Source organism: Maylandia zebra, linkage group LG7 (assembly GCF_041146795.1).
Source record: "Maylandia zebra isolate NMK-2024a linkage group LG7, Mzebra_GT3a, whole genome shotgun sequence".
In the NCBI taxonomy this organism is placed as follows: domain Eukaryota; kingdom Metazoa; phylum Chordata; class Actinopteri; order Cichliformes; family Cichlidae; genus Maylandia; species Maylandia zebra.
Window position 1 is genome coordinate 37,674,833 of NC_135173.1, and position 27,948 is coordinate 37,702,780.

Sequence of the window (27,948 nt, forward strand, 5' to 3'; positions counted from 1 at the left end):
ATGCGAAGTCGAATGGCAAAACAACCGAATGCGTGGCTGCTAGCGTTCCTGCGAATAACAGCACTGCTAGTGGAGCACCATTCGGCTTTACTGGTGGAACTAAAAGTCAGCTTTTTTGACGATGTGAATAAAAAGCTGGACGGACTACAGAAGGCATCGGACAACCATGGTGAGCGCCTAGAATCTTTGGAGGAAAGCGCCAAAACGCTCGACCAGCGCCTTGCTAAAGTGGAGGATACCTGTGAGACACTACAGGTCGCTAATGAAAAGCTGAAGGCTAAGTTATCGGACATGGAGTCGAGAAACAGACACTGCAATGTCCGCCTTATCGGCCTTGAGGAAGGGATTGAGGGTCCACAACCCTCACAGTTGTTGCAATTTTCTCCAATCATGTTCAATTCTTCCAAATGATCTCTCCTTACATGTTCCTTAAGTATTTACAGATGAGTTGGATTCTTCCATCCAAACTATAGGCTACCTACAGCTAACCACCAAAGCAATCACAAGGTTTTTGATTGGGCATCCTCATTGCAACCAATTTCACTTAGCTGCTAAATAGCAGCTGTTGAATAGCTGATGACACTGTACAGCTCTTGTGGTGGGCTTGTAGATAAACACTATTTCATAAGGATTTGGTCAGATGATGACAAAGGTTTCTACGGAATAATATAGGAAGACTAGTGTGGATGCAAATTTTGTGCAACTTATTGCAAACATTTTCTACAACTTTTTGTAGAGATTTAGACATTAATATCTCATAGACCTTATCATTTCCTTTTAAACTTTACATGTTTAAGTGTCCAGTGAACTGTACCCTACCAATCAAAACCATCAGTCAGATTAAATTTCCAGTAATTTCTATTGCAGCAGTACCAATGCAACATCTCACCAACCAAATAACGGTGTACTAGGGAATTGCTCTGTATCTATCTGGAAACTATTCTGCATAAATAGCATATTATCATACTGGTACTTACTGAGTGATATGCAATGCTGAATCTAATCTAACTTCATTGTGTCCAGGTAGATTCCAGAGGAAGTCCTGAACAGGTTTCGTAAAAGGTTCACATTAAAGTAATTTAGAAAAGGGAAGCAGTGACAGTTTCATGCTTTTAAAGCCCTTAAATGTAATTTCTTCCCACAAAATCCAACCTATTTCTAGACAAGTAATTCCTTTTTTAAAGCAGTTACTCAGAAAACTTTACAGTGCATTTTCAAAGTTTGAAATGAGTGGGTGTGCAAGGTCAAAGAGAAGGTAAGCTGGGCTTTAGATGCTTTTTCTCATAGTGTGCTTTATCGAATAGTGGCCATGGATAAAATGACTTTTTAAAACAGGCACAGAGCATTTAAAATAGCTGAAAGAAAATCATATATACATTTTAAAGAAATGTTATATATGTGTCCCCCTAAGACCTGAACTCTTTCATGGCATGTATTTGTAATTTCTCTTTGCTATTTGGGCTGATTGGGACCAAAACAAAGAATTGCCTGATTTTTTTTTTTTTTTTACCTCATTTTTGTTTCTGAGAAAAATGAGATCCACATATGTGGACATTGATTTTAAATTTCGACAGAACAGTAGCAGTATAATGTGCTCGTAAGTGGATATCAGGGCCTTGTAAAGCAACATTTAATATTTTGGTCTAGACAACCCAAAATGTGATGTCCACATATGTGGACGCCAGGTCCTTCGAGGGTATAGTACAGTTCACATAAAGCACTTTATCCTCTGCCTCTAATGTGTTTTCTTCATGTGTCTGCTGAAGAGTACCCCACCTTTTCTTGTAGCAGACACGTGAGCTTTGCAGGGGGTTTTTAAGGAAAGAAAAAAGAAAGCAAATAATAAAAAACAGTTTTTCATCACTTTAGACGTCATGTACTCTTTTTTTAATAGCTTTTCATTTGAAACCATGGACATTTGACAAATGGTAGGTGTTTAGGTAGTGTATACAATAAATAAGGTGTACAGTAATTGTGTGTTTCCAGGAAGTTCTTTTTTGGGTGGTGGTGGTGGTGAGGTGGGGGGGTATAAAAACAAACCAAAAAAATCAATAAAAACACATTTTAATGGGTAATAGGAGAGTGAACAGAGACAGACAACTTGGACAAAAAACACACAAAGCTTATTGTAGACAAAGCAGCAATTTGTGGCAGGTGATTTGCTTTCAGTGGAGTTCAGCTCTCTTCAAATTAGCACCCTGAGTTTCCCAGCCATTGTTTGCTCCTTCAGTTTCCCTTGTTTACAGAGAGATTGTATTGCATTGTTATTCAGCTGCCTGGACACTGATTTCCTCAAGCACATTTTGATTGGTTTTCTAAAATTGTACATAATTTGTATTCATTAACTTGTGATTACAAAAGGAAGAATGGAGGGTGTTGAAAGCAATATTAACAGCTGAATAGCAATATCAAGGTAACCTTTTGTTAAAGTGGTCACTATCCAATCAGAAAGCTTTATGGTAATAAGAAAGGGCTACAGGAGGAGCTCACATTAAAGCAAGAGCAACAGGTATCACACTGCTGTTGTTCCTTTGTATTCCACAGATAGATGCGTGTGTGTGTAGCACCTCCATTCAGGTAATATCAGTATAAAGTATCTATATGAATACTTAATTTTTTTTTTTACATGTGACGTATAAACTATATATTTGAGGACACTGTACTCATTATTTTGACCAGCTACTAGCGACTATTTTAAAAAGGAACAGTATGTTTAAACTAAGCCGCTCTCAGTTGAGAACAGGATTTTACCTCAGCTGCCCGCCCTGGCTCTCTGTGTTCTTGTTATGGGCTGCAGTTTTCTTGAGCCCAGGTAAGTACACAGACTGAATTACATGAATCTACCTATGCATGTATAAATGGTAAATATGGTGTATTTATCTACTGCATAATACTGTTTTAGAAAAACTAACATTAAGTAAGGCATATTTTTATGGACAGTAATTGAGACCTTCACATCTATTCTCTATTGAAGTCTGCTGAGACATAGAGCTCAGTGGTGTTAGTTTTCCATGTTACCATGGCGCCCGGGCTGTCCAATCAGAGATTACGTTTGGAGATGATTGTTGACTCCCTAATGTTCCTGGGACTCACATATGTGCAACGTTTGTGTGCGTGTGTGTGTGTTTTTCCTTTTTTAGGGTGCGGCTCTTATACTGGGCAGCTCTTCTTATTTTGACTGAGAAGTATATTTAAAGTTTATTTTATTTTACTATAGACAAACAGAATTATCTGAAATGTAGTTTATGTACTTTTTCCCACTAAGCACTTACACTTGTGGTCAGAAGTTCACATACACTCATTATGGGTATGAATATCATGGTAATTTGTTTTGGCTTTTTAATGATTTATTTGAACTCTTCTATTTCTGGGTTGTAATGATTATATAGCATGCACCTTTAAGAATTTGTGTTGAGGGGGGGGGATTTCTGTAGCCCACACAGGGTCAAACGTACACATACAGGGTCAAATATATTCATACATTCACTTAAATCTTTTATTAAGTGGTGCTGAAGGCTCTAAAGTGTACTTTAACTAGCAAGGCCAAGCCCTACTAACTTCTCAGTAGTGATCATTATTGACAATGACTGGTGGTTTCTCTTTGCCTACATAAAACATGTTTGGCATCACTCATTGGACTGACAAATATCATGAATTATGAGAAAGTCCAAGGAACTCAATTAAGATCTGAATTTACAGAAATTTGGAAGGTCTCTTGGAGACATTTCTAAACAATTACAGATTCCAGGATCATCAGTTCAAACAATTGTACATAAGTACGAGGTATACAAGTGTGTCATCCAGGGGTGACGCAGCATGAACTGGAAGCTGCTGGAACGCCACTGTCATTTGGCCAGAATGATAAGGTGTGTTTGAAGGAGTAAAGGTGGGGCTTTTAAACCTAAAAACACTATACCAGCTGTCAAGCATGCTGCATCATGCTCTTGGGCTGTTTTGCTGCCAGTGCCATACAATACAGAAAGGGGATGGAGTAATGAAAAATAACCATCTTCAGATTCTTCAACTCAAATCAACAGATGATTGAAACTTCGACAGAAGCATGACAATGTTCCCACACACACATCAAAACTGATTTTGAAATGGATAAAGCAGGCTGAAATCAAGCTTCTGGAACAGCTTTGCCAAAGCCCCGACCTTAACCCTATTGAATATTTGTGGACTATGATTAAAAGCAAAGTCCATTTAAGTTGCCAGGAAACAAACATAAATAGACTACAGATTCTAGATAAAATCACAGATAAATTTTTGGGATTTCATCTAGAAAAAGGGGGGTTTTTTTGCGGGTTTTTGTTTGTTTGTTTGTTTTCACCTTTTGCAGCTAATTCAAAATGTTTGCATACCACAAAAGCCAGTTTTTCTTGTTGAGCTTGAAAATGCTGGCCTTGTGACAGAGCCAATACAATGATGCAAAGCTCTTTGAGATTAGTTTTGCCAAGAACAGCATAGAGTTACTTATTCTCTGAATCTCATTTTTCTTCTGGAGGGCTGCTTTAAAAAAAAATGTAACCAGTCTTAAATATTTCTTAATTTAATTTGTCCAAGTGCTTTTCATATCCCTTTGTGATATTTGGCTAAAACAATTATGTTTTCGTACTCAGCCTTCCTTTAACAAAATATCCTGAATCATTAGATGTGGAGACTGTAAACTGTGGCCCAGTAAGTGTGAAAATAGGATATTTATCACTGACAACAAAAATAAGGATTAGATTAGAATCAGTATGTGTGTAATTAATTTATTTTTACTTACAACTGGCACGGCTGTAATTAAACAGCTAGCCGAAATTTCTTAATTCTTTATTTATTGCAAAACAATAGACATGGAGGAGGCTCTGATGAGAAATCAATCAAATACAGTTGATACACGAGATGATAAAATAATAAGAATATGTAAACATATCTATGTAAACCTTTGGGAATGTAGATATTACTAAGAATAGGGTTTGTTGCAAAGATTCCACAGGAGATGGATAGAGGATGTAGTATGTAAGTTTTGTTCTAGATTGTCAAATATAGATATTATAGATGTTCTGCATTGTTTTTTTTCCCTGTTAAAATTGTTAATATGTCTCTTGGGCAGGTGGAGGGATGGGGAGTAGTGGCAGCCTTGAAAGACAGAGAGTGACCTGGTGTCTTTCCAAAGTTGTGTAGCTGCTGCACAGAATGAAGTAGGGTGATCAGAGCTAACTAGCATATTTTGTACACAATATGGTAATATTTCTGATATGAATCTAGATATAACCTTTTTTTTTTCAAGTGAGTTCTGTGAAGTACTTGGTGTTTGATTCCACAAGTTGGCACCTGATGATGATGATGATGATGATGATGATGATGAAGCTCAGTTCTCATTTAGTTTTTAGGGGTTTTTTGTGTTTTTTTTTGAGGAACAGATGTTTATTAGTTCTCAAGATGCAGAAGCAAGATCCGGGACGATAACTGCAAAATTAAGTTTTGACTGGATGGATGATTTGAGTTGCAGATATTCCAGAAAATGTCTGCTTCTCATGCCATTGCCTCTTGATGAAGTAGGAGAATGAGAGCAGGATATTAATTTGAGAAATATGTTGCAGATGTGTGATACATTTTCCATACAGTGTACATCAAATGTTAGAGTAGAAATAGATGGTGCAACCTGTCAGTTATTGTTGCTGTTAATGTTTTGAAACAATGCTGTTTGGGTGTCTGACGGGAGCATGATTGATCTGAAACTAAGATGTCTTTACAGACTCTTTGATCTCTGACTTATCTGATGATTTAAGACGTCTCCATGATGAAAATGATTAAAAACATAGTGCTTCTTGTCCTCTTTTGTTTTTGTTTGATTGTTTTGCGTTTTTGTTTTTTGTTTTTTGGTTGTTTTTTTTGGGGGGGGGGGGGGGTTGTCTGTTTAATTCTTGTTGTCTTGTTTTTCTTGTAGTATTTAGGAATTATACGGTTGGCAGCAGGACGAGTTGAGATAACTGAATATAATTTATTTTTAGAAGATATTGATGTTTTAACAATTGGAATTCAGCCTGTGATGAATAGTGGTAGATTGATCCAATGCTCAAGGTCATCATTTATTATTTTAAGTAGTGGAGTGAAACTGAGTCCAACCAGCATTGACAGCCAAAGGAAGGCATTGATGCCTGAGTATGTGATGTGACCTGTGCATTATGGGATTGGTAGTGTATTGTCTGCTACATTCCAACTGTGACTGTATAGGAGGAGAGAAGATTTATTTCAGTAAATTGAGTAATCAGAGATTTTTTTTGGGGGGGGGGGGGGGGATTCAGAAAGCTCTATCGTCTAATGCACTACCTTATGATGTTTATTTAATGTTTGCATTCCTTTGACGCAAGTGTTCTGAATGTTTTAAGATCTGGGATACACGCAAGGCTTGCAGGTGACATCCAAGGGCCCACAGACCATCCGTAAGGCAGAGGGAGAGAGTGTGACCTTGGGATGCAGCTACAAACCAAGCCCTCGTGACACTGGGGAACTTGACATTGAATGGTCTGTGATCAGTCCAGACACCACACAGAAAGATCAAATGGTAAGAAGTAATGTGAGATCGACCCAGACAATGCTATCTATAAAATGCATACAGGATGGATTTATTAAATTGCAGTATTCAGAAGTTTAGTTATTTTATGCCATTTCAAATGTTTGGAAACATTTGGTAATATTTTGGGTCTATGTACAAGTTATTTTTGAGAATATGTTCTTTGGGACAGATTGTTCCAGTTAAAAAAATCTACAGTTAAATAGTTCCACTGTTTGCTTATTATTCGTTAACTCTTTCAGATTTTATTCTTTCATGTTAAAGTTGAGTCATGCCTATATTTTCGCATGTCAATCTGACCGGCTGTAGCACTCAATAAAAAAGACTGGCATGCCCTTCACTGAAGCACATTGAATGTTGTCTCCATTTTCCCATTAAATTATTAGTAAGTCACAAATGCATTTCCAATAATAGCATCTGAAATTGTTAGCAAATGATTTGAACACGAAGGTCCATGAAATGAAAGAGTTCAACATCTCTCCCCATATTCAAACAAAGGTTCTGAATACAGCTAAGCGAGCTTATTAATGTTGCTGTTCCTGTTACTCATCACCACAGCAGATCATCTGTTTGAATCTCTTCCTGCCCTCTACAACCTTACCAGCCACTTGCAAATCTTCTCTCACCACACCCATAAACCTCCTCTTTGGCCTTTTTCTTTTCCTGTCACATGACAGCTCCCGCTTCAACATGCTTATCCCAGCATACCGGGTCTCGTTCCTCTTCACATTTCCAAACCAGCTCAATCTTGCCTCTCTTACTCCGTCCCGCATCTGTCAATCTCACCTGAGCTGTTGCTCTGATATACTCGCTCTTAATCCTGCTTATCATTTTCAGTCCCAATGCAAATCTTTGCAATCTTTAACTCAGCTGTCACCATCTCTGATCCACATAGGAGAGCTGTGTTAACTACCATCTTGTACACCATCCCTTTTGGTAGCCTTTTGTCATTAATCACTCTATTCACCACAAACTGCATGCACCCCTAATTAGGTGTCAAAAAAACCACTTCGCAAAACAATCCCTAAATCTTTTAATCTATTCGGATTTCACATCGTCTTTTTCTATTCTAAATCTCATGTGGTGCACAGTCTAAACTAATGTTCGTTCAAGGAGACTGGAGAGTTGATGAACTCTCACTACCTTTTAATTTCACAGGAATTAGTTGTTTATCCCATTTGCCTTTTAAATTAAACAAGTCATTAGTGTTTAAGACTCGGGAGAACGTTTTTTTCCCCCTTTCATCTCTCCCTATGCAAAGTCGATGCAACGATTGACTAGATCTACTATGTATAATGTACCAATATTAAACACATTGTAAAATTGTGGTCTAAGTCAAAATTGAATGTGATATATTGTAGTTTAACGTATAAAGTAGTAGAGGCTTTGCTCCTAATTGTAAACTAGTAGACCTATTTATGCACATTTCCAGCTTCATGTCTTTATTCTTGTTCTTTACTAGGGGGTGGTTTTTGCATAATTCACAGTTCAAAATAATCATCATTTATCCTCTTCTGGGCTTTGGTACTGATTTTAGTTCTGTCTAAAAAAAGCAGTTTTAGTTTCTGTCTCTTTGAGCCCATTCTTCCTTTTTGCCAGCTTTCTTCTGACTGCCTGACAAAGGTTTGAACAGCTGGCAGATGGAGCTGGATCTAGAACTGTGACTGAAATGATGGATATCTTTTTTGACTGACATCATACATAGCCAAGAGTAGAAAAAATGTGGAGCACATATTGCATGACTTTTGTGTGTGTGTCTTATAGAGGGTACTTTTACTCAGTGACCTCATCACTTTTGCCATGTTTAGTGAAAAAAAAGGAAACATCTGAAAATAAGGAACAAACAATAGGTCCTCTGTAAAGAACTTACAACCAGCTAATGAGCACACAACTCTAATATCTGACCAAAAAGTGTATATAGATATGTTCATGTGTGATCAAACAATTTTTCATTTACAAGTCTTGCAAATGGGAAAAATCCTGTCATCCATATAAAACCAAAACCTGAAAGCATTAATTTTGAGTTGTTTCTCTTTTTGATGATGTGCAGATACACTACACTTGGTTCTTGGTTAAATGAGGAAAAAAAATCTAACTGCATTTCCATTTCTTACTAACTAGTTATTATGCCTTTTGGTGCTTGGCAGGTTTTTTGTTTTTTGTTTTTGCTGCTCCCTGCTGTTGCTGGAAATGAGACTGATGAGTGTTGTGAAACTGAGCCACAGTAAACGTGCTTTAAAAGTAAAACACTGAACTAAAAGAGATTTTTAGAGACCCTCTGAGGCCCAGATTTGGTGGTAATTCAACCAACCACTCATGGTACATTTAATTTAAGAAGACTGCATGTAACATTAACACCATTTCAGTCAATTGCTGAATTACGCTTATATTTGTCTTTATTTTTTCCATCAGCTTGTATCCTATACCAGTGGCACTAAGTACTTCTTTGGTAACCATGCATTTGAAAAAGAGCTCAGCTTTGCTGCTGGTGATCCCTCGATGGGTGACGCTTCACTGTCGATTGCTCTGCTGTCACCTGCTCACACCGCTACCTACCAATGTAAAGTGAAGAAAGCACCTGGAGTGGACATGCACAAGATGTCACTGGTGGTAATGGGTAAGACCAGGCTTTAGGTTGCGTCTCGCTGCATTATTTATGTCCATCACCTTTCCAAAATGCAGTGTTCTTGGTGTTTAGTACTTCAGGAGGCACCTTTTCTATTTAAGACTTGTCATGTCATAGTGTGATTGAGGATGGAGAATGCTAGTGATATGGTGCAACAGAGGCAGGTGATCCTCTGCAGTGACCCCCTAAAGGGAGCAACCAAAAGAAGTAGTAGTAAGAAAAAATTATTCATCTGATGACAAGTGAGTCCCTAAATTTGTGTTAAATGGGCCGATTTGATCTAGTGCTTCAACCATTTAATCTGCAATAAAGTTTCCCTGCTTTGTTAGAACATGCATTTTACTCCTTTTTATAACGCATTACAAAACCGATCGCTTAGAACTCATCATTTTTTAGAGTCCAGTAATCAATTGCGGGATAGTGAATACTTGCATGATTGAATTACACAATCTGAAATGAAGGTTCACTTACTAGCTTTCTCTGGACATCAGTCTTCATCAGTAGATGGAGTTTGCTGCGAATAGGCCGGTGTGTTTGCAATTTTACAAATGGAAATGAATGAACTGAAGGAAGATGGCTTTGTCTAAAACTAATGACACTTCACTAAGAGCCATTTGTCAGTGTACTGAATCTTAAAGTTTGCCAGTTGGGAAAAGGAACTTACTTAGTCAATCTCATCTATTTTGAAGACTGAGCAGTAACTGCGGTGGAGGACAGTCACCTCGCTGCCAGACTTACAGTTGAGTATGGTATTAAATAATGTGTCTCATAATGGAGCAGGTAATTGATGCAGTCCAACTCCCTCAGAAGTCCTTTAGAACCTACATCCAAAAGTCTAAACTGAGAGTGTACACCGTATTGTACAACTGTAGTGATGAAACATTCTTCAAAAAATACAAGTTTGCAAGCAATCTCGCAGCTAGGTCTCGGGATAGGAAGGAAATAACATCATTATTGTTTTGCAGTAATGTTTCAATTTAATAAAACATTTTTTGGGTTTAAAATGACCTGAAGAACATAATCTATCCAACCTGGGACCAAATTACCCACCTATATCTACCACAGCCTGAGTTATTTCTCCAATATTTTCTAAGAAGCATTTAAGTGTTCTAAAATTCGAGATAACATCACCTCCCTCCTCAATGAAACATACACATTGTTAAATAAATATCCATACCACACTCTTATATGTCAGTAGATAACCCATAGCTATTTTCTTGCTGACAGCAACACAAGGCAGTCCTGAGAGCCAGCAATTCATTTTATAGATTAGACTCCTTGTGCGATCGTGTATAGCATAAGTCGTTTGAAAAAAAAATATCTGGAGAAATTGGGGGACATATTTTTGTAAATCTTCTTTCACTATCTAAATTGTGCAAATGTGCAACATGCTCAGAGTATTGTGTAACATTTTCAGTCTCACCCTAATGGGTAGCAATTTCGACCCTCTCACATCTCTTCACAACAAGATGGCATTGGTGTCTAAATTGTTCAGCCTTGCCATCATTAGCCATCAAGCTTTAACTCCATAAGGATTTGAAACATTAATTTGTCTTGGAGATGTGCTTTTTTGGGGTGATCCATAGATTTTATAGCATATCTGAGTTGGAAAACAAAAACAAGAAAACCCTCTGTATTGTTTGTATATGTAGCAAAACTCAGTCAAAAAGGTTCCCCCTTTTTCATCCTAAAGCTATAAAGCTGTGCTGTTTTATTTCTTTTTCTTTTCCCTTTCCTTTGAAGGGGAAAGAATTAGAATGGAAATGGCAATGGAAAATTATCCATTTGTTGTATGATTTCAGCGAAGCCGTCTGTACCTAAGTGCTGGGTGGAGGGAGGGGAACTGATTGGCAATCCTGTGTCTCTGCACTGCGAGTCTGCAAAAGGCTCCACTCCTTTAAAATACACATGGAGGAGAGAAAGAGCTGGCTCGATCGCTGATGGAGCCGCACAGAGTAAGTGTGACCTCTGCTGATGTCACAATGATACTGCACATCAAAGAGAATACGTGCATGCTCGAGAGTCTATGTATGTGTATATGCGTGTGTTGGAGGTTTGGAGGGGTGGGTGCCTTGGGACTGAGGCACTGTATCATTTGATGCTGTGTGAGCAAATACTCAATGAAAATCATTTTCTTTGTGAGCGTCTATTATTTGCTAACTTTGTCACCTTTTTTCCAAAAAAAATACATTTTTTTTCATTGATTGCTTACATGGCAAAACTCCTGGGTGGCAATATTTGATAATAACATAAACCCTGAAGTTTTTAAAGCAAGACTATTATAATGGTAGCATTTTACCATGTTACTTGCATTTCTCCACATTAGTTCTCACTCTACAACTAGAAACATTTCCTTGTTCTTCCCAAACATATTTACTGCAAACTACATTGATCAGTGCCTTATATAAGCAGGGAACAACAAACACACTGCTTGCATGCATACGTAATGAATATCTGCTCCAAACCTGCATACTAATGAGCTTCATGTTTTTAGTTTTTTCATGTAGAGATGGCAGTTTGATCAATTTTCATTTGAGCGCCTTATAATGTACAGTATGTATACCCTGAATTAATCTATGCTTGTTGGCACGTGCTCATTTTCCCAGACAGTGTGACCGGAGAGCTGAAAATCAGCAACCACTCAGAGAGCTTTGCAGGGATCTACCTTTGTGAAGCAAACAATGCTGTTGGAGTAGAAAGCTGCACGCTGAACCTGAAAGCCAACAAACGTAAGAAAGCACGCTCACACAGACTGCTTGTGTTCACATGCATGACGGATGACGCACACATCAGATCATGAAAGACGTGGATGTTCGAGTTCATCCTCTTAAATCTCCTCTCTTTGTAGCTGTGCCAAAATCTCCTCTTTGCTGTGCTTTTCACACACTGTAACATTAGTGTGACGTTCCTTTTATGCTGTCTAACGATGATGGGAGAGGGACGCTTTCCGTGAGAAGAAAAACATTTATTCGCTGAAAGTTTTAGCCTTCTGTTTTTCATCGCTAACTTTTTCTGGTGTTAAATCACACAAGTGTAAAGTTATGATAATTCTGCTGCCAGCAGGTCTGCAGACCCTGTTGGCTTTCTACAATGCAGATGAAACAAAGCAAAAGCTATGTCAAAAAAAATATGTGGACTAATTAAATACAAGCAGAAACGCTAACCAATTTTAAGTGAGATGCCTTAAATGAGGGCAATCTATGTACAGTAATACATCTAAACAAGACAGATATGAGGGGTGTAGCAGAGCAGTCTCACAGGCAATGAATCTGTTGACAGTGAGTGCACCAGTGGGAAGTACAGTCTGTGTTACAGCCTGCCAGTACAGATGAGATCATCATTTAGTTTAAGACTCACACAACCATCTGCATCCGTTGGATCCATAGCACGAGTTTCTCTTTGGGCCTTGTGATCTTTGGAGCAGGCCCCAATGCATCTCGTCAGGTCCAGAGCCCCTTGAATAAGTGCTTAGATGTTAAGCTTCGAGCAGTGAATCATTCATAGTCATTCATTTTTATTCCAAGTGCAGGCTTCTGTCCTACACAAGAAGTGTCAACCCTTAGGCTCGTGGCCCTCAACCAAGGATTTGCAGCATAATTAGTGGCATATTATGGAATAAATGCAGGTAGAAACAGTATAAAACTAGCAGTTTTTAACTGCCAGGAAATATATTATTATACATTCATGCTTTTACATCCAAGTCTCAGGAAACCTACGTGTAGTTTTCATTGGACTATTGGCAATGGGGATATAATTTAAAGCACAACCGTGTTCTCCAGTAAACTTGAGATCAAAAATTTCCTGATCTGATAACAGCACTCAAAATCTGACAGGCATTGATGTCCCAGCATGATCTGACAATGTTTCAGTGTGCAATAATGAAACATCCATGATATGGCTTTGAGGTGTTTTGGGCCCATTGTCCTGCTGCAATATGAATCCTTCTCCACAAAGAGTGCCAACCACAGGCTGATGCATGCCACGTAGCATATCTCTATGAAAACTGGAGTGGTACTTCTTCTTGGTCAGGGTGAAAGTAAAATCACCCTACTATCATTCACTGTGAGCTTGATACACTGCAGTATCATTCTTTCCCCTGTTTGTCTCCTTTCACACACCTGTCTGCTAACACTACAAATATCAAGCATCCACCATAAAATCCGGATATATTTCATCCCACACCAGGAGTTGTTTCTCCTCCTGAGAGGTGGACTGCTACTTAATGTATTGATCTTTGGATGGTGTGCTTACTTTCGGTGTGCCTGATCATGCTTTGAATACAACTGTTGCACTTTCTGCAAAGGATTCTTGAGTACCATGCACCGTCACCTTAGAAACCTTCCGCTTATCCATTATTTGCCACAGAGAGAGAGCCCTTCTGTGTTTAGAATAATAATTTGACTTGACTTTTTCTTAGCTATGCTAAAATACTGCTACAGTTAAACAGAGTCAGCAATATTCTGCTGGAAACCCAAGGGATTGCCATGTTTATAACAGGTGAGCGATGGCTGTAAGTTAATTTACTTGAAAAAGCTTCTCATGAGTATATCAAGTATATCAGCCAAGCACTTTGCATGTGTTAGTGTGTGAAAGGAGAGATGTGTTGGAAAGCATTTTGTAGAGCAGGAGTGATATGCAAGTTCAAACCATTTACTCAAGAAAATCAGAAATTCATAAACCATTTTCAAGTACAGACAGACACAGACAGAGTGAGGCCCATAAGTAATTGGATAACATCACAGTTTAGCCTCTGGTGTACAGAGGCACAGTTCAAATCAATCAAGATGTGACTGAACTGTAGACTTTCCGCTTGGAAAGGGGTTTAACAAAAGTATGACAATTAACTGTTTAGGAATTACAGTTTTTATACTTTTATTTCTTTGGAACAAGATGTTAAAACAGAACTTCAGGATGAATAATTTTATGTTCTTCATACTTATTTTGCAGCTCCAAACAGAGCTGCTGTGATAGTTGGCACCATTGTTGGTTCCCTGCTCCTCATCTTTATCTTCCTGGTCTTTGTTGTGCTTCTGTACTGGAAGTTGAGCAGCAGACGTCGCTATGAGAAGGAATTTTCCAATGACATCAGGTACAGTGCAGATGCAGCAGTGCATTTTAAGATGATGATGATGGGCAGATAACTTACTTTCCTAAACTTCAGCTTCTATTAGTGCTGAATTTTACCAGCGTGCTGTGAACATTTGGATAGTACATTGTGTGATGTACGTTTTTTTTTTTTTTTTAATCAAAACCATGACACCAACGGCAGAGCTTTAACAGGCAGAGAGGCAATTAAACTGTAAGATATTAAACAACACACATCAAAGCCATTCAGATAAGAATAGAATATAAATCCCAGATATCAATTAAAACCAAACAAGAAACATGCAAATACAACAAAAGTATAGGGGGGAAAAATGACATGACACTCCATGTGGTAACATATCTCTTCTCCACCAGAGCTTTTTTTTAAAAAAAAAAATGTTATGATTCTTTTTTTTGTAATTTAAGTGTTTATCGAAGTTATGCATAAAATAAAATGTACAGTATTTTATGGCTTCCTTTGTTCTAAGACTCATAGACAGTAGTCTGGATGACCGCCATCACTTCAAGTACTTTTCCTTCACGCAGATATGAAAACAAGAGAAAGAAAAGGAACAAACACAACACAACACACAAACAAAGAAACATGTGTACAGATAGATACAGTTTGTAACTATATACATCCAGAGACATGGCAATTGAAAAGCCAACACACTCAGTAGCAGATGGTGACATAGCATTAGTACATGTTATTATAGAAAACAAACAAAATAAACAAACATTTAAACAACCATTCCTTCAATGATGAATATCAGCGATATCAGGCCTTATAGAACTCATATATAGCGGAGCCATTTTCCCCAGTGTTTTACAAATTTCTCATACTCAAAATTCACTAAAAAAGCAATCTTTTCCATCTTATAAATCTCAAAAGTTACATCAAAGTTACATCAGTCCAGCTATTTAATGTTGCTGGATCCTGTGTTAGCCACCTTTTGGTCAGTGCTTTTTTACTTGCAGCTAGCAGCACACCAAGTAAGTATTTATCTATACCCTTTATGTCTGAGGGTACATACCCTAAAAATATGGAGTTGAAATCAAAGGGTAAATATGTACTAAATATGTTTTGCATCACTTTATGGACTTCTCTCCAGTAGTTCTTAATATTCTTACAATCCCAAAATATATGATAGTGGTGTGCTGTTTCGTAGCCACAGTTTCTCCAACATTCACAACTTCCATCATCATAATTCCTTCCACATATGTGATTTTGTACTTTTCCAATATAAAGAACAAATGTTTTGGCATTCCTCTTCTGTAATTGCCAGACCTCCATCTTTCTTCTATCTTTCCTTTATATACTTTGTTGAATAATTGCTGAGATCATGAAGACTTTTGTATATTTGTGAGATTACACCTTTCTTAATATCGGACTTATAAGCATTTACAAAGAGTTGGATAAATGCCCTCGCTGTAGTGGCTATTTGGTTTTTAATGTTTCGAGTATAGAACTTTCTTAACTGTAAGTATCTATAGTGATCTTGGTTTTCTAAATGAAACGTTTGCTTTAAAGTTTGGAAACTCATAATTTCATCTTCCTTTACAATATCACATATCGATGTAATTCCTTTATCTATCCAGTTTTTAAAACTAGGGTCTATTTGATTTGGTGTGAATTCCGAATCATATGCACACCATTTTAATATTTTTATATCCTTCTCCAGCTTATTTTCCTTTACCACAATTTTCCAAACCCCTAGTGTGGCCTTTACCCAAGGATTTCTTATTTTGGAAATGGAGTCCTGTAGATTTCTATCTGCTAGAACTGCTAGAACTGCCATGCATATTGGTTATTGTTTTGCATTCAATTTCCTTCCATGCCGCTACATATGAGGGATCGCACCAGTGCAACACTGCCCTGATCATTGCTGAAGTATAGTATTTTTTTAAACATGGTAGGCCCCAGCCGCCGTACTCTTTGGGCAGTTGCAATGTTTTGTATCGTATTCTGGGTCATTTCCCTTGTCATATAAATCTAGAGATCGTTTTATCCCATTCAATAGAATCTTTTTGATTGATCTGGAGTGGGAGGGTCTGAAACAAATATAAACATCTTGGTAAAACATTAATTTTGATGGTTTCTATTCTAGAGCTTATGCTCAGACATGGGATATGATTCCATTTTGTAAGGTCGTCTTTGACTCTTTGATATAAATGGTTGTAATTTTTGTCATATAGTTTTTTTTTGTATCTTTAGTAAGTGTTACCTTCAGGTATTTAATTGAGTCTGTGTTTCATTTCAGTGGATGTGCTTGTTTGAGCTTTTCAGATGGACTATAATTGTAGGGAAGGGCCTCAGTTTTACTTAGATTCAATTTATATCCTGTTATTCGGCCAGTGTTTTTAAGACAGTTCATTACCTCCGGCAGAGACTCCTCAGGTGTTTTTAGGAATAAGAGAACATCATCGGCATAGCATGCTACTTTATGTTCCACCTCATTTATTGTAACACCCACGATTTTTCTGTTTTGCCTTATATATTGGGCTAGTGGCTCCAGAAATATAGCAAAGAGAAGAGGAGACCAGGCACAGCCTTGTCTCACTCCCCTCTCCAATGTTAGAGGTTGACCATTAATCCTAAACCTTGCAGTCGGGTTATCATACAATGCAAAATGTTATGATTCAATTCCTGTTCTCCACATTCATCACTACAATGCCGATTTTTTTCTTCCAACACCTTAAATTAAGGTGTACACATGCTGACCTTATAACTTTTAAAACATACAGAACTGCAGGGGATACCACAAGTGTCTGGAGCAGTTTCTCAGATCTGTCTTTGAAATATCCTCCACGCTACACCATTAAATTTTTATTTATTTTTTTAAATAGCAAACTTTAATGCTCAGTCTTTTGCAATTTTGTATTTGTGATTTAGTAGCTTAGGGGACTACATATTCAATTGTGTTCTGCAGCCTTTTGTAATTATAATTTAGAGAGCTTTAATTTTGGAAGGAATGTCAGACTTCCTATTTGATATAGAGAAAGCCTGACAAAGTGCAAGGTAATGTGATTTAAAAGTACTGTTTTACTACTAAAATAAAAACAGAGAAACATGTGGAACATGGTTGCATTTTTCAAGCAAAAGCTTTTAAAATAATATTCTTTGCTTTATGGAGGATCAGTACATAAGATCACCGACTTCTACACCCTAATTATAGCTTAGGGTAAAGACTAGAAACAAAAATTTAATTCCATTGATTGCCTTTTTTTTGTGGCAGATCATAAATGGATAGCTATTGAAAGAAAAAAAATGTTATAGCAGTGAGTACTGGTGTATATAATGTTTAAATCCCCAGTACGCCAAACACAATTTGTCTGTAAGCACACAGATATTTTACTGAGTGAGAGAAAAATCAGGCACAGTCCACTAGATGTGGTGTGACAGCTTCTTTTCTGTTCTTATATTTGAGACAGGTGGCCCAGCTTGCGCCCAGCTTTGCGAATGCCAGTTTTAAGGGGAATTTTGGTAGATGTGAATTCTTTCTAACACAAAAGGATGTATTTTAGCCCAAAGTCTGATCAAGGTTTATGTAAACATATGTGTTATTTTAGATATCACCACTGTTAGAGGTTATATTTTGTAGGTAATATACAATCCACAGAATTGCATTAAGGTTTGGACAGTCAAAACACAAAAATTGTCTTCAGCAAATCCCAAGGTCTCCAGTGGGGGTAAGATCCAGACTCCATGGTGGTAAAATCCATGTATGAAAATAATGCTTTCTGAATCACTCATTCACAATTTCACCTCAGCGAATCCAAATTCGGGGGGGGGGGGGTAAAACAAACCACAACTTGACGTAGAACTGTTTTCATGGGTGACAGTCGTGCGTTTGGCCCATTTCTGCACAACCTGCTGGATTTGTTTACTTTTTTGCTTTTATCTTACCTGATAGCCTAAAGGCTTTCGGGTAGAAAGCCCCGAAGGCTAACTTCCCCCGCTATTAGCGTCAGTCAATCCTACCTCCAAATACATCATTTCACTGGCTTGAAAAGATTTTGTAAAACTTTGCCATCCTCTGTAACTCTCTGCAGATTTCAAAAGCAGAGGATGTTCAAAGTGCATAATGTAAGGCAGTATTAAACACTGGCATGTAAACCATCTAAAAGCACTTTTAAAGAAAAGCAAATTATTTAAAGAAAAATAAAATGTGTCCCACAAATATTGAAATAAATATGCAGAGAATGGAGTTCAATACATCCATCCATTTTTTGCTTATCCATTCAGTGTCATTCATACTCCTGTTTAGAATCATCTAACCCTATTGACTGCATGTATTTAGATAGTGGGAAGAAGCCTGAGTACTCAGAGAGAGCCAGTGCAGATACAGGAAAAAATGTGAACTCCACACAGAAAGGCCTCAGCCAGATGGTGGATTCAAACCCAGAACCTTATTGCTGTGAGGCAACAGCCTGGAAAATGCTTGCTAAGATTTTTCTCAGCATATTGTCCAATATATTGAAGGATACGCTAATTTCCCTGTCTACAACATTTTAGTGGGATTCAAATCTGGACTTAAACCCGGCCATTCCATAACCCTCCATTCCTTCTTTCTAAGACCTTCCTTGGTGGACTTGTTAGCCTGTTTTGGATCATTATCCTAAGGTCCAGCTCCAGCTTTTGGACAGATGGCCTCACATCATCTTTAAGCAGTCTTTGATGATGCAGAATTCATGGCTAAATCAATGACTGCAAGCTGTCTGTTCCCTGAGGCAACAGAACAACTCCAAATCATAACAGCAACATGCTTCACAGTTTGTACAAAGTCCCTTTCCAGAAAAGCTGCCTTTGGTCTGCGTCAAACATGTCTGCTGTTTAAAATACTTTGGAGCTATTTTTAAATCCCATGAAAGACTCACAGGCATCAACAATGTCTTTACGCAAGGCCTTAGAGAGCTCTTCAGATCTTGGCACGATGACACCATATACCTCAGCAGCAGAGAGAACACCATGCCCTTGATGTCAGAGGTTTAAATAAGACAGGTAACTCTCTTCTAACGCGTTTACATTTCAAATACATCAACCATGCACAGGATGTATGTATTTTTTCACATTATTACCTATGTAATTCCTGTTACATTTTCTTGGGTTTTTTTTTTTTGTACTTTGGCAGGAATGTTCAAAAAAGGCTTTGATGTCACTTCTGGTAGGCCAGACCATACAGTTTTCAACAGTATGGTTGGAAATGGGGGCAAGTTTTGAAAGTTTTAATCCAAATCTTGTTTGTTGTCGCTACCTCTAATTTTCCCATTAATTACATTTTTTAACCTACAGTAGACCTCTGCAAATTGCGAATCCTCTCGTTTTTTAGCCTTTTTTTGTGAAAATATTTTCATGGTTTAAAAATCCACATGTGAGAAAATCCAATTTGTTCATTTCTGGGTCATTATTTTTAGTGGAGTTTTCTCCCCTGCCCCTGGAACAGTGAAAACTGTGTAACTAGTTAAAAAGGGCATGTGGGACACCAAGCGCAGTGCTACTCTAGGGGCAACGTTCTGCAGATGACCTCATGTTCTGACATCTCTGAAAGGATTTCTCCTGTTGCAAATAAACATTGTCTCACCAAAAAGACAAAAAAAAAGAAAGAAAGAAATGTTGGAGTTGTGGTTCATATGCAGTTGAAAACAGCCCACATGCTTTCAAAGTAGACATTGAAACGAGTGCAGTGTCAGTGTGGGAGGACAGTGTTGTGCACAGGAGACAGAAGCACTTCAAGCCACAATACTTATACACGGTTTTCCATATCTGTGACATACTGAGGTTCAACACGTTTCACATGAACAAGTCATCAGAGAGAAATGCTAATAGATGGAAAATGGCAAAGCTCTAATAACTTGAGTGATGACAACTATAGTTAATGTCAAATCCACTGGGTACTTGAGTTTTCTGGATAAAAAGTAAAGAAAGCAGCTTGAAAAGTTCAGATTAGTCACAGGGAGAATCATATCAATTAAAATAGTGACTCAGCTCTCCATCATGGCCAAAACATGGGAGATGTAGCATTTCACACTGAATCAAAGCACTGGGAGCACTGCTGCTGGACAGATACTTATGACTACAGTGATCCTATAACTGAGGATGAAATTGGTAGATTGAACAGTGTGACTTAAACTTGAAAGCAACAGTTGCTTATTTAGACATCAAGCAAATATCACGCAAAACCGTCATGCATTTGGAGTCAATCTACCTGACAAAAATACACGTCAACCTATTTATCGGCCTGCAGGGGGCTGAAGCCTGTCCAAGTTGACTCATTTGATCCAGGCTTAACATAAATAATCCTAGATGAAATAATCCAGGCTTCAGTGTGTAAAGCAGTGTTACATTAATTACAGCAGCTATAAAGAAGTCATTTTAAAAAGAAACAAACCCTTTGTATAAAGATTTTTTTTTTAAAACATCAAAAAAATATTATAATTATACATTATTATGCAGGAAGAATGAAAATGAATAGAAGCACAGAAGAAAACAATAGGTATGAATCCATTAATAACTTGCAGCTAATTCTGTATGCAGGTTAACAGTTTTCAAATCAGCCTTTATATAAATTATGAGCGAAATGGTTTCACTAGTAGAATAAAGTAGGTGTGGGAATACCTTGGAAATAAGATACTAATTAGAGTTTAATTAAACTAGTACACATTCAGGTCAGGGCAGTTTTTTTTCCCCTCATAGGATGCTACACCCAACACACCCAAGAGCCAAACTTGCCCAATTTTTCCATTTCTGCTAAACCAGGATAAGTTTATTCCCTTTACCGACAAAAACATGAGTCCTTGGCTGGCACAGGAGAGAAGAAAATTCCGAATTCGATAGGTGTAGGATGTTTTCTTTGACAGAAAAGCAGATTCCAGCTGGTATTTCAAAGTTACATAAATGCAGAATGCAAAGTAGCTAAGCTTGGAAGCTGGCAGTGTTGACGAGGAGAGATTGTATGCTTCTGTATGCTGTTGTCAGTGTTTGCTGGTTGAAACCACCACCAGAGTGAATGTTATGCTTTAGTAGAAGAGGAGAAAGTTAAAGCAAGGTCTGCTGTGAAAGTAGGGACCCCTGGGAAGAGCCTCCAAACAGGCAAAAACAACAAAGATCCCTGCTTTTACCTACAGGGAAACATTATTTTGCTCGGTAAATAGTGTATGTCCAGTGTGTGTGTGTGTGTGTGTGTGTGTGTAACAAATATATAGAAGGCAACTAAAAAATAAGACTGCTATTTTTCATAAATACCACAATGTGTTTAAAGTGGGCTGTACTAAAACACTTTACATTTTTATCCCATTATTTCTTCCAAAATGTTTTCATTCCTTTTATTTTTGATGAATGCAGAGATATAACTGTTCATATCCTTCACAATAAGCATAACCCAAACCACTGACAGTAATGTAGGTTACATTACTACTTTAGCCACTAACCTTATAAGCCTAAACAAATGTTGAGGAGATTAAAAAGCTAGTATTTGCAGCATTGCCTCTTATATATTTTAACGCTGATATTTCAAACTGAAACAACACACTGAGCTTGCCAGTGTTTCCAAATAGAAATAAATCAATTTAGGATCCCAGTACAAAAACTGTTCAGTAATAATGCTAACAGCCCTCCTTTCCAGAGCACTGCATTTGCTAAATCCAATGGCAATATTATTGTTCTGTTCTGATAAGAGAGGAGCCTTCATGTGCAGTGTTTTGTTCTTTGTAGCTGCTGCTACACTGGAGCTGGTTAATCTATGGCTCGATGTGCTTGCTCTTGTAAAACTACTGACATACTAAACATATTGGAATATGACAATTCTGATATGTTAAAAGCCTTCAAGGTTAAATACAAAAGCTGTAGAACATTCCAACATAGACATCTATAGTTTTTCGTTCCATGTTGGTTTTTGAGCTATGATATGCAGACTGCTCCAAAGTCTACACTTGCTGTTCTATCCATCTGTTTTGAAAGTACAGCCAGACCAACAACTTGTGTTGATTTGTTTTGGGCCAGCAAAAAAGCCAGTATTTAATGATTCTAGTGGAGTATTGGTTTGGACTTTATTATTGTTCACAGGTGGTCCTTTCTGAAGGAAATAATGTCTGAAAGTTCATTTGATGCAGTGGCTTTCTCCTTTGAACGTAAAGTTAGTGAGAATTTGGTTGGATGGGGGCATATTCGCCCAAATAATAAGCTTATCCTGAAAATAAAGCTAGATTCATACTATGAAAGCTTAGCAGTTAAAGTGGATCTACAATCCATGCATCCATTCATTCTCTGCCAATTCTCTAATTCAGTGTTGCAGGAGGGCTGGAGCCTATATCAGCTGCCGCTGGGTAAGAAGCAAGGCAAGGCAAGTTTATTTGTATAGCACAATTCAACAACAAGGTGATTCAAAGTGCTTTACAGAGACATTAGAAACAAGAACAAATAAAAAGCATGATTTAAAATTGATTAAAACAAGCAAATAAACTAACTAACTAATTAACAAACAACAGTATATAAAATCAAAACAGATAAAATCAGAACAGTAGATAAAATCAGTAGTTAAATGTAAGTTTTGAAATTTAAGCTTAAAGTGTGGATTTGGTGCTTTATTCAAATGCAGCTGAGAACAGGTGAGTCTTCAACCTGGATTTAAATAAACTGAGTGTTTCAGCTGATCTGAGGCTTTCTGGGAGTTTGTTCCAGATATAAGGAGCATAAAAGCTGAATGCAGCTTCTCCGTGTCTGGTTCTGACTCTGGGAACTGATAAAAGACCGGATCCAGATGACCTGAGGGATCTGGATGGTTCATACTGGGTCAGGAGGTCATTGATGTATTTTGGTCCTAAACCATTCAGAGCTTTATAGGCCAGCATCAGAACTTTAAAGTCTATCCTCTGACGGACAGGCAGCCAGTGTAAGGACCTCAGTGCTGGACTGATGTGGTCCACTTTTTTGGTCTTAGTGAGGACTCGAGCAGCAGAGTTCTGAATGAGCTGTAGTTGTCTGACTGATTTTTTAGGTAGACCTGTAAAGATGCTGTTACAGTAATCAAGCCTACTAAAGATGAATGCATGGACTAGTTTTTCCAGGTCCTGTTGAGACATCAGATCTTTTAACCTTGATATATTCTTGAGGTGATAGTAAGCTGACTTTGTTATTGTCTTAATGTGTTTTTCTAAGTTTAGGTCTGCATCCATCACTACACCCAAATTTCTCGCCTGGTTTGTGGTTTTTAGGTGTATAGATTGAAGTTCTCTGGTGACCTGTAATCGTTTTTCTTTGGCACCAAAGACTATTACCTCAGTTTTGTTTTTGTTTAGCTGGAGAAAATTGTGGCACAACCAGTCATTGATTTCCTCAATGCATTTACCAAGAGCCTGTACAGGGCCTCGGGCTCCTGGTGACATTGTGATATATATTTGTGTGTCATCTGCATAGCTGTGATAGTTTATTTTGTTGTTGTTTATAATCTGTGCCAGTGGGAGCATGTAGATGTTAAACAGAAGGGGTCCCAAGATGGAACCTTGGGGAACTCCACATGTGATACTTGTCTGCTCAGATGTGAAGTTACCTATTGATACAAAGTAGTTCCTGTTTTCTACGTATGTTTTGAACCAGTTTAGTACAGTTCCTGAAAGACCTGTCCAGTTCTCCAGTCGTTTGAGTAATATGTTGTGGTCAACTGTATCAAATGCTGCACTGAGATCCAGTAAAACTAAGACTGACATTTTTCCACTGTCTGTATTCAGACATATGTCATTGAACACTTTGGTCAGAGCGGTTTCAGTGCTGTGATTCTGTCTAAAACCTGACTGGAAGGCATCGTAGCAATTATTCTGTTTTAAGAAGTAACTGAGCTGTTGAGAAACTGCTTTTTCAATGATCTTACTTAAAAACGGGAGATTTGAGATCGGCCTGTAGTTGTTCATTTGTGTCTTGTCAAGATTGTCCTTTTTCAGTATAGGTTTGATTACAGCAGTTTTTAGTGATTCTGGAAACACACCTGATAATAAAGAAAAGTTGACGATCTGTAACAGGTCTGACTCTAAAGTCTTTGAGACCTTTTTGAAAAAACTTGTTGGCAGGACATCTAAACAGCAGGAGGAGGAGTTCAGTTGACCTAAGATGTCCTCCAGGGGACAAGCAGGGGAAAGGCACTCTGAAGTCAGAGTACCCAGAGAGAACCTCCCCTATACAGCCAGAAAATATTTTACAAACAGTATTTTTTGTAAAAGCCAGATTGCTTATTTGTTGCCAGTTAGAGGACTCTTATAACTCTCTTCTGTTTTGGACTAATTACAGTAACAAACCAAACATGTTAAACTGTAACTTCAAATAGATTTTAGTATTTCAGTTCAAATAATCACCCGTTTTTGCCCAGCTTCTGCATTTACTGTCTGTAGAGATGCTCCTTTAACTCCCTCTATTCCACTTTTATGTCAAACAGGGAGGACGCGCCACCTCCTGACAGCCGCCCCGTCAGCCGTCACACAAGCCAGAGCGCCAGTCAGCTCCCACAGGTCACTTACTGCCCGGTTGATGGCACTGAGGTGATGTCGTTGAATGAGGGACTCAGCCACACTCCTTCCAGCACCAGCCATGGACACAGGCCGGTCAAACACACACCAGCAGAGTATAACAGCAAATATGGATATGCAGTGTGACACTCAGAGCGAGCTCAATTAAAGAGAAGTTTCAGGACAGTTTGAAAACTTGAAACTGAAAATGTGCAATAGTGGCAGTCCTGCCGAGACTTTAATTAACTAAATTCAAAGCTATGCACTGTGAGCAGTCTATGATAACATTGTTCAATGTGATTGCTTTAAGATAATCTTAGTAAAAGGAAGTTCTGTTATTTGATTGGCTTGGATATATTAGATTGTATCCTTCAACATTTAGGTGGATGTCTATAAAGCAGATCATCAAAATATGTAGCTATAAAAAAGCATTAATTCAAGAAATTCACTCTACTGTGGAATTTGGAGATTGACGTTTGGGTGTTTTGTGACGCAATTTTGCAATAAAAAAATGAAAAGAATCCAGTCTCAAATTTAAACCAAAAGAAATATTTATTCATGATAGATCTCATTTGGAAATACTCAACCATCCAAAAAATGTACACGAGTAAGTACTTATTTTTTTCTGAGGATGAACTGACAGGAGTTGAAATATTAATAGCCACATGCAATGGGTTCTTGTCCACTACAAAAAACAAAACCAAAACAAAAGAAAAAAGTGACTACAGCTGATGTCCCCCAAACCCCTTATTCCAGACAAAAAGGAGGCTTCCTGTGTGTCCCCGTTACACAGTGGTAGGACTTTGTGTTTTCCAGGGCATTTGGCCTTTGGAACAATTCACATCTTAGACGGTTACATGTTTAGAATCTAAACATTTAGGCATCCTCTGCTCCATAAGCCTTTGTGAACCAGCCAGAGCTGATGTGCTCAGTGTTTGCACTTTACTTCCAAAGGTTTTTGTTAAGTTGGTTCAAGCTGTAATGACTGACTTGTGTTTTTGACCTATTTGCAGCAAGAAAGCAGTCTTCATTATAAACATCTACATACATTCAAATTTTAGCAAAGCCTTTTTTATTGGTTGTGTGCTGAATCAATACAATACCAAGCATGACCTCATTCACTGCTGCTGCTATTTTTAGATCACCCTGTGTGGGTCCTGTTCTATCCCCTTCCACTCTAACTCACACTAGGTCTCCCACATTGTGTCAAAATGGCAACCATGCAGCTTAAGAGTGCGCAGCCCCATGATGTCAGGAACGCATATGGCTGAACTGATGTGCTGCCTCTGGGCTTGAAAACTGCTAACTCCTAACTGCAATCTGCCCAGCGACGGAGACCTAACTCTTACCACCAGTGATGGCTGGGAAGTTGGGTTAGTTGGATACAGTCACATCCCTACTTTCTGCACAATTTGAGATCCATGGTAAAACTACAGAAGCAGACATTGTGAGAATAAAATTAATAAAAGCAGCAGCACTTTAAGTGGCCCACGGGTGCACAAGTACATGACCCTGAAGGAGTCCTTGATGTTTAGCGACAGAGTCAACTGCCTTTCAATGTCCGCATATATCAACATGGTAATTTTTTGGAAAATGAGAAGACTGAAGTGAAAGCCTTTCATTAAACTGTAGATCGTGTTAACAACTGAACCCTTTAAAAGAAAGAATTGCCAAGGTCAAATATTTCAAAAAATATTAATACCTGTAAAATACTAGATTCAGAAAGCTGCCTGGTACATTTGTGCTGTCAATAGAAAAACTGATGCCAGCACACTGTGGTGTAAATAGCTATAAATCGTGTATGGCAGGAAGAAATGAGTGGAAATAAATGGAAACACTAAGCACCGCAACCCTAGAAAATCACAAAGCGATTAAGTACATCTTCTGTGGTTTAACGTCTATAGCACACACAGTTTTTCTTCAGATTAAAACACTGATATTAGTCTGCACAACACGAAAATAATTTTCACACAGGAACATTTAAATTAAGGGGGATACAATCCCATCACCTGATCAACTCTTTAGAAAACAGTAAGGCAAGGTAGAAAAATCACAAATCAATTAAATCCTGTGCAGACACTGAAATACAGCTAAATTTGGCTTTAAATAATAATAATGATAATAAAAAAAATTCTTGGTCCAGTTTAAAAAAAAAAGAAAGAAAAGAAGCATGATTCTGTGCAAGAAAAATCACATGAAAGTTTTCCCTTTCGTATCCATCTGACTGACGACTGACTTGTAGACTGTGTATGGCATTGTGTTGGCTATAAAAAAAAAAGAAAAACACATCCAGTGAGTTCATCCAGCGGCCATTTAGGACATAAATGCCTCACCCTCTTGTTTTCGGGGGCTCAAGCTCCTCTTTTAGTGAAGTATTTTTGAGCATGGCAATGTTCTTGAGTGGCTGAAGTTGAGGTTCAGTAAGCAACACCCATTCTTCAAAGGCACCATACTGTACATTGGTCTGTGTGTGCGTGCGTGTGCGTGTTTATGTGGGCCACATGTGAGCACATGCATACATGGAGAAGTAAAATCAGTCAACAAAGTCGATTCCCTCCACTGGTGTCAGCCCACAAGGCATCACCATGACAACTAAGGCAAAATCTTTCAACATAAAAAAACACAGCATCTTTTTTTTTTTTTTTCTTATTTTAGGTTTTCGGATCAGATTCTTTGCTTAAAATCAACTCCCCACAATAATCATTAGTAATGATGATAATCTCTATTCAATAAATTATCTATACTGTACAATTATTTCACCTCGCGTAGACCTGCAAAAAAAGGGGGAGTTTCTGTCAGTTTCTGCTGTGTCCTCAGTCCTCAGTAAAGTCTCTGCAGAGCACACAGAGGCTGACAGACAGCAAGCCATTTTTTCCTTTTTTCCCCTGTACAGAAATTAAACAGGACATCCAGCAAAGACAAAAGCTGATGCATAATTGAAGATAAACAGAGTAGAAACACTCGCTGAAAAATGAGTATCCAGCAAAACAACAAAAAAAGTTCTTTGTTGGTTTTTTTGTTTTGTTTTTTTTCCCCTTGTGTTATTTTCCTGGAGAGACTGAGTAATTTTCTCTGAGAACAGTAGATAGAAGATGGTTCCTGATTTAAAGGGAGCCAGACCAGCAACATCTGAGCCTTACTGCACTCCTTCTTCATCCACATAAGTTGAAGGAAACCATCCAAT

General features: G+C 38.0%; 2 protein-coding genes across 9 annotated transcripts in view; one reads left to right on the forward strand and one right to left on the reverse strand.

The window, feature by feature from the left end:
* On the forward strand, positions 1-25,345 carry vsig8a (V-set and immunoglobulin domain containing 8a). Its single transcript, XM_004538598.3, has 7 exons — positions 1-352; positions 6,378-6,553; positions 8,975-9,179; positions 10,991-11,143; positions 11,795-11,917; positions 14,136-14,277; positions 24,695-25,345. Exons 1-7 carry the CDS (start codon positions 1-3, stop codon positions 24,909-24,911), a joined length of 1,368 nt encoding a protein of 455 aa, XP_004538655.1. The 3' UTR covers positions 24,912-25,345.
* The window catches only part of vav2 (vav 2 guanine nucleotide exchange factor), a 197,398-nt gene continuing 194,742 nt past the window's right edge, over positions 25,293-27,948 (reverse strand). For all 8 annotated transcript variants that reach the window (XM_012916557.4, XM_023153170.3, XM_012916539.4 and 5 more), the window contains one exon: positions 25,293-27,948. In XM_012916557.4, coding sequence (XP_012772011.1) covers positions 27,901-27,948 — 48 coding nt within the window. In that variant the 3' untranslated portion in view covers positions 25,293-27,900.

Coding starts and splice junctions, on each gene's coding strand:
- vsig8a (XM_004538598.3), top strand. CDS start 1: ATGCGAAGTCGAATGGCAAAACAACCGAATGCGTGGCTGCTAGCGTTC. Junction 353..6,377: donor CCTTGAGGAAGGGATTGAGG/GTCCACAACCCT, acceptor GAATGTTTTAAG/ATCTGGGATACACGCAAGGC. Junction 11,144..11,794: donor CGCTGATGGAGCCGCACAGA/GTAAGTGTGACC, acceptor TCATTTTCCCAG/ACAGTGTGACCGGAGAGCTG.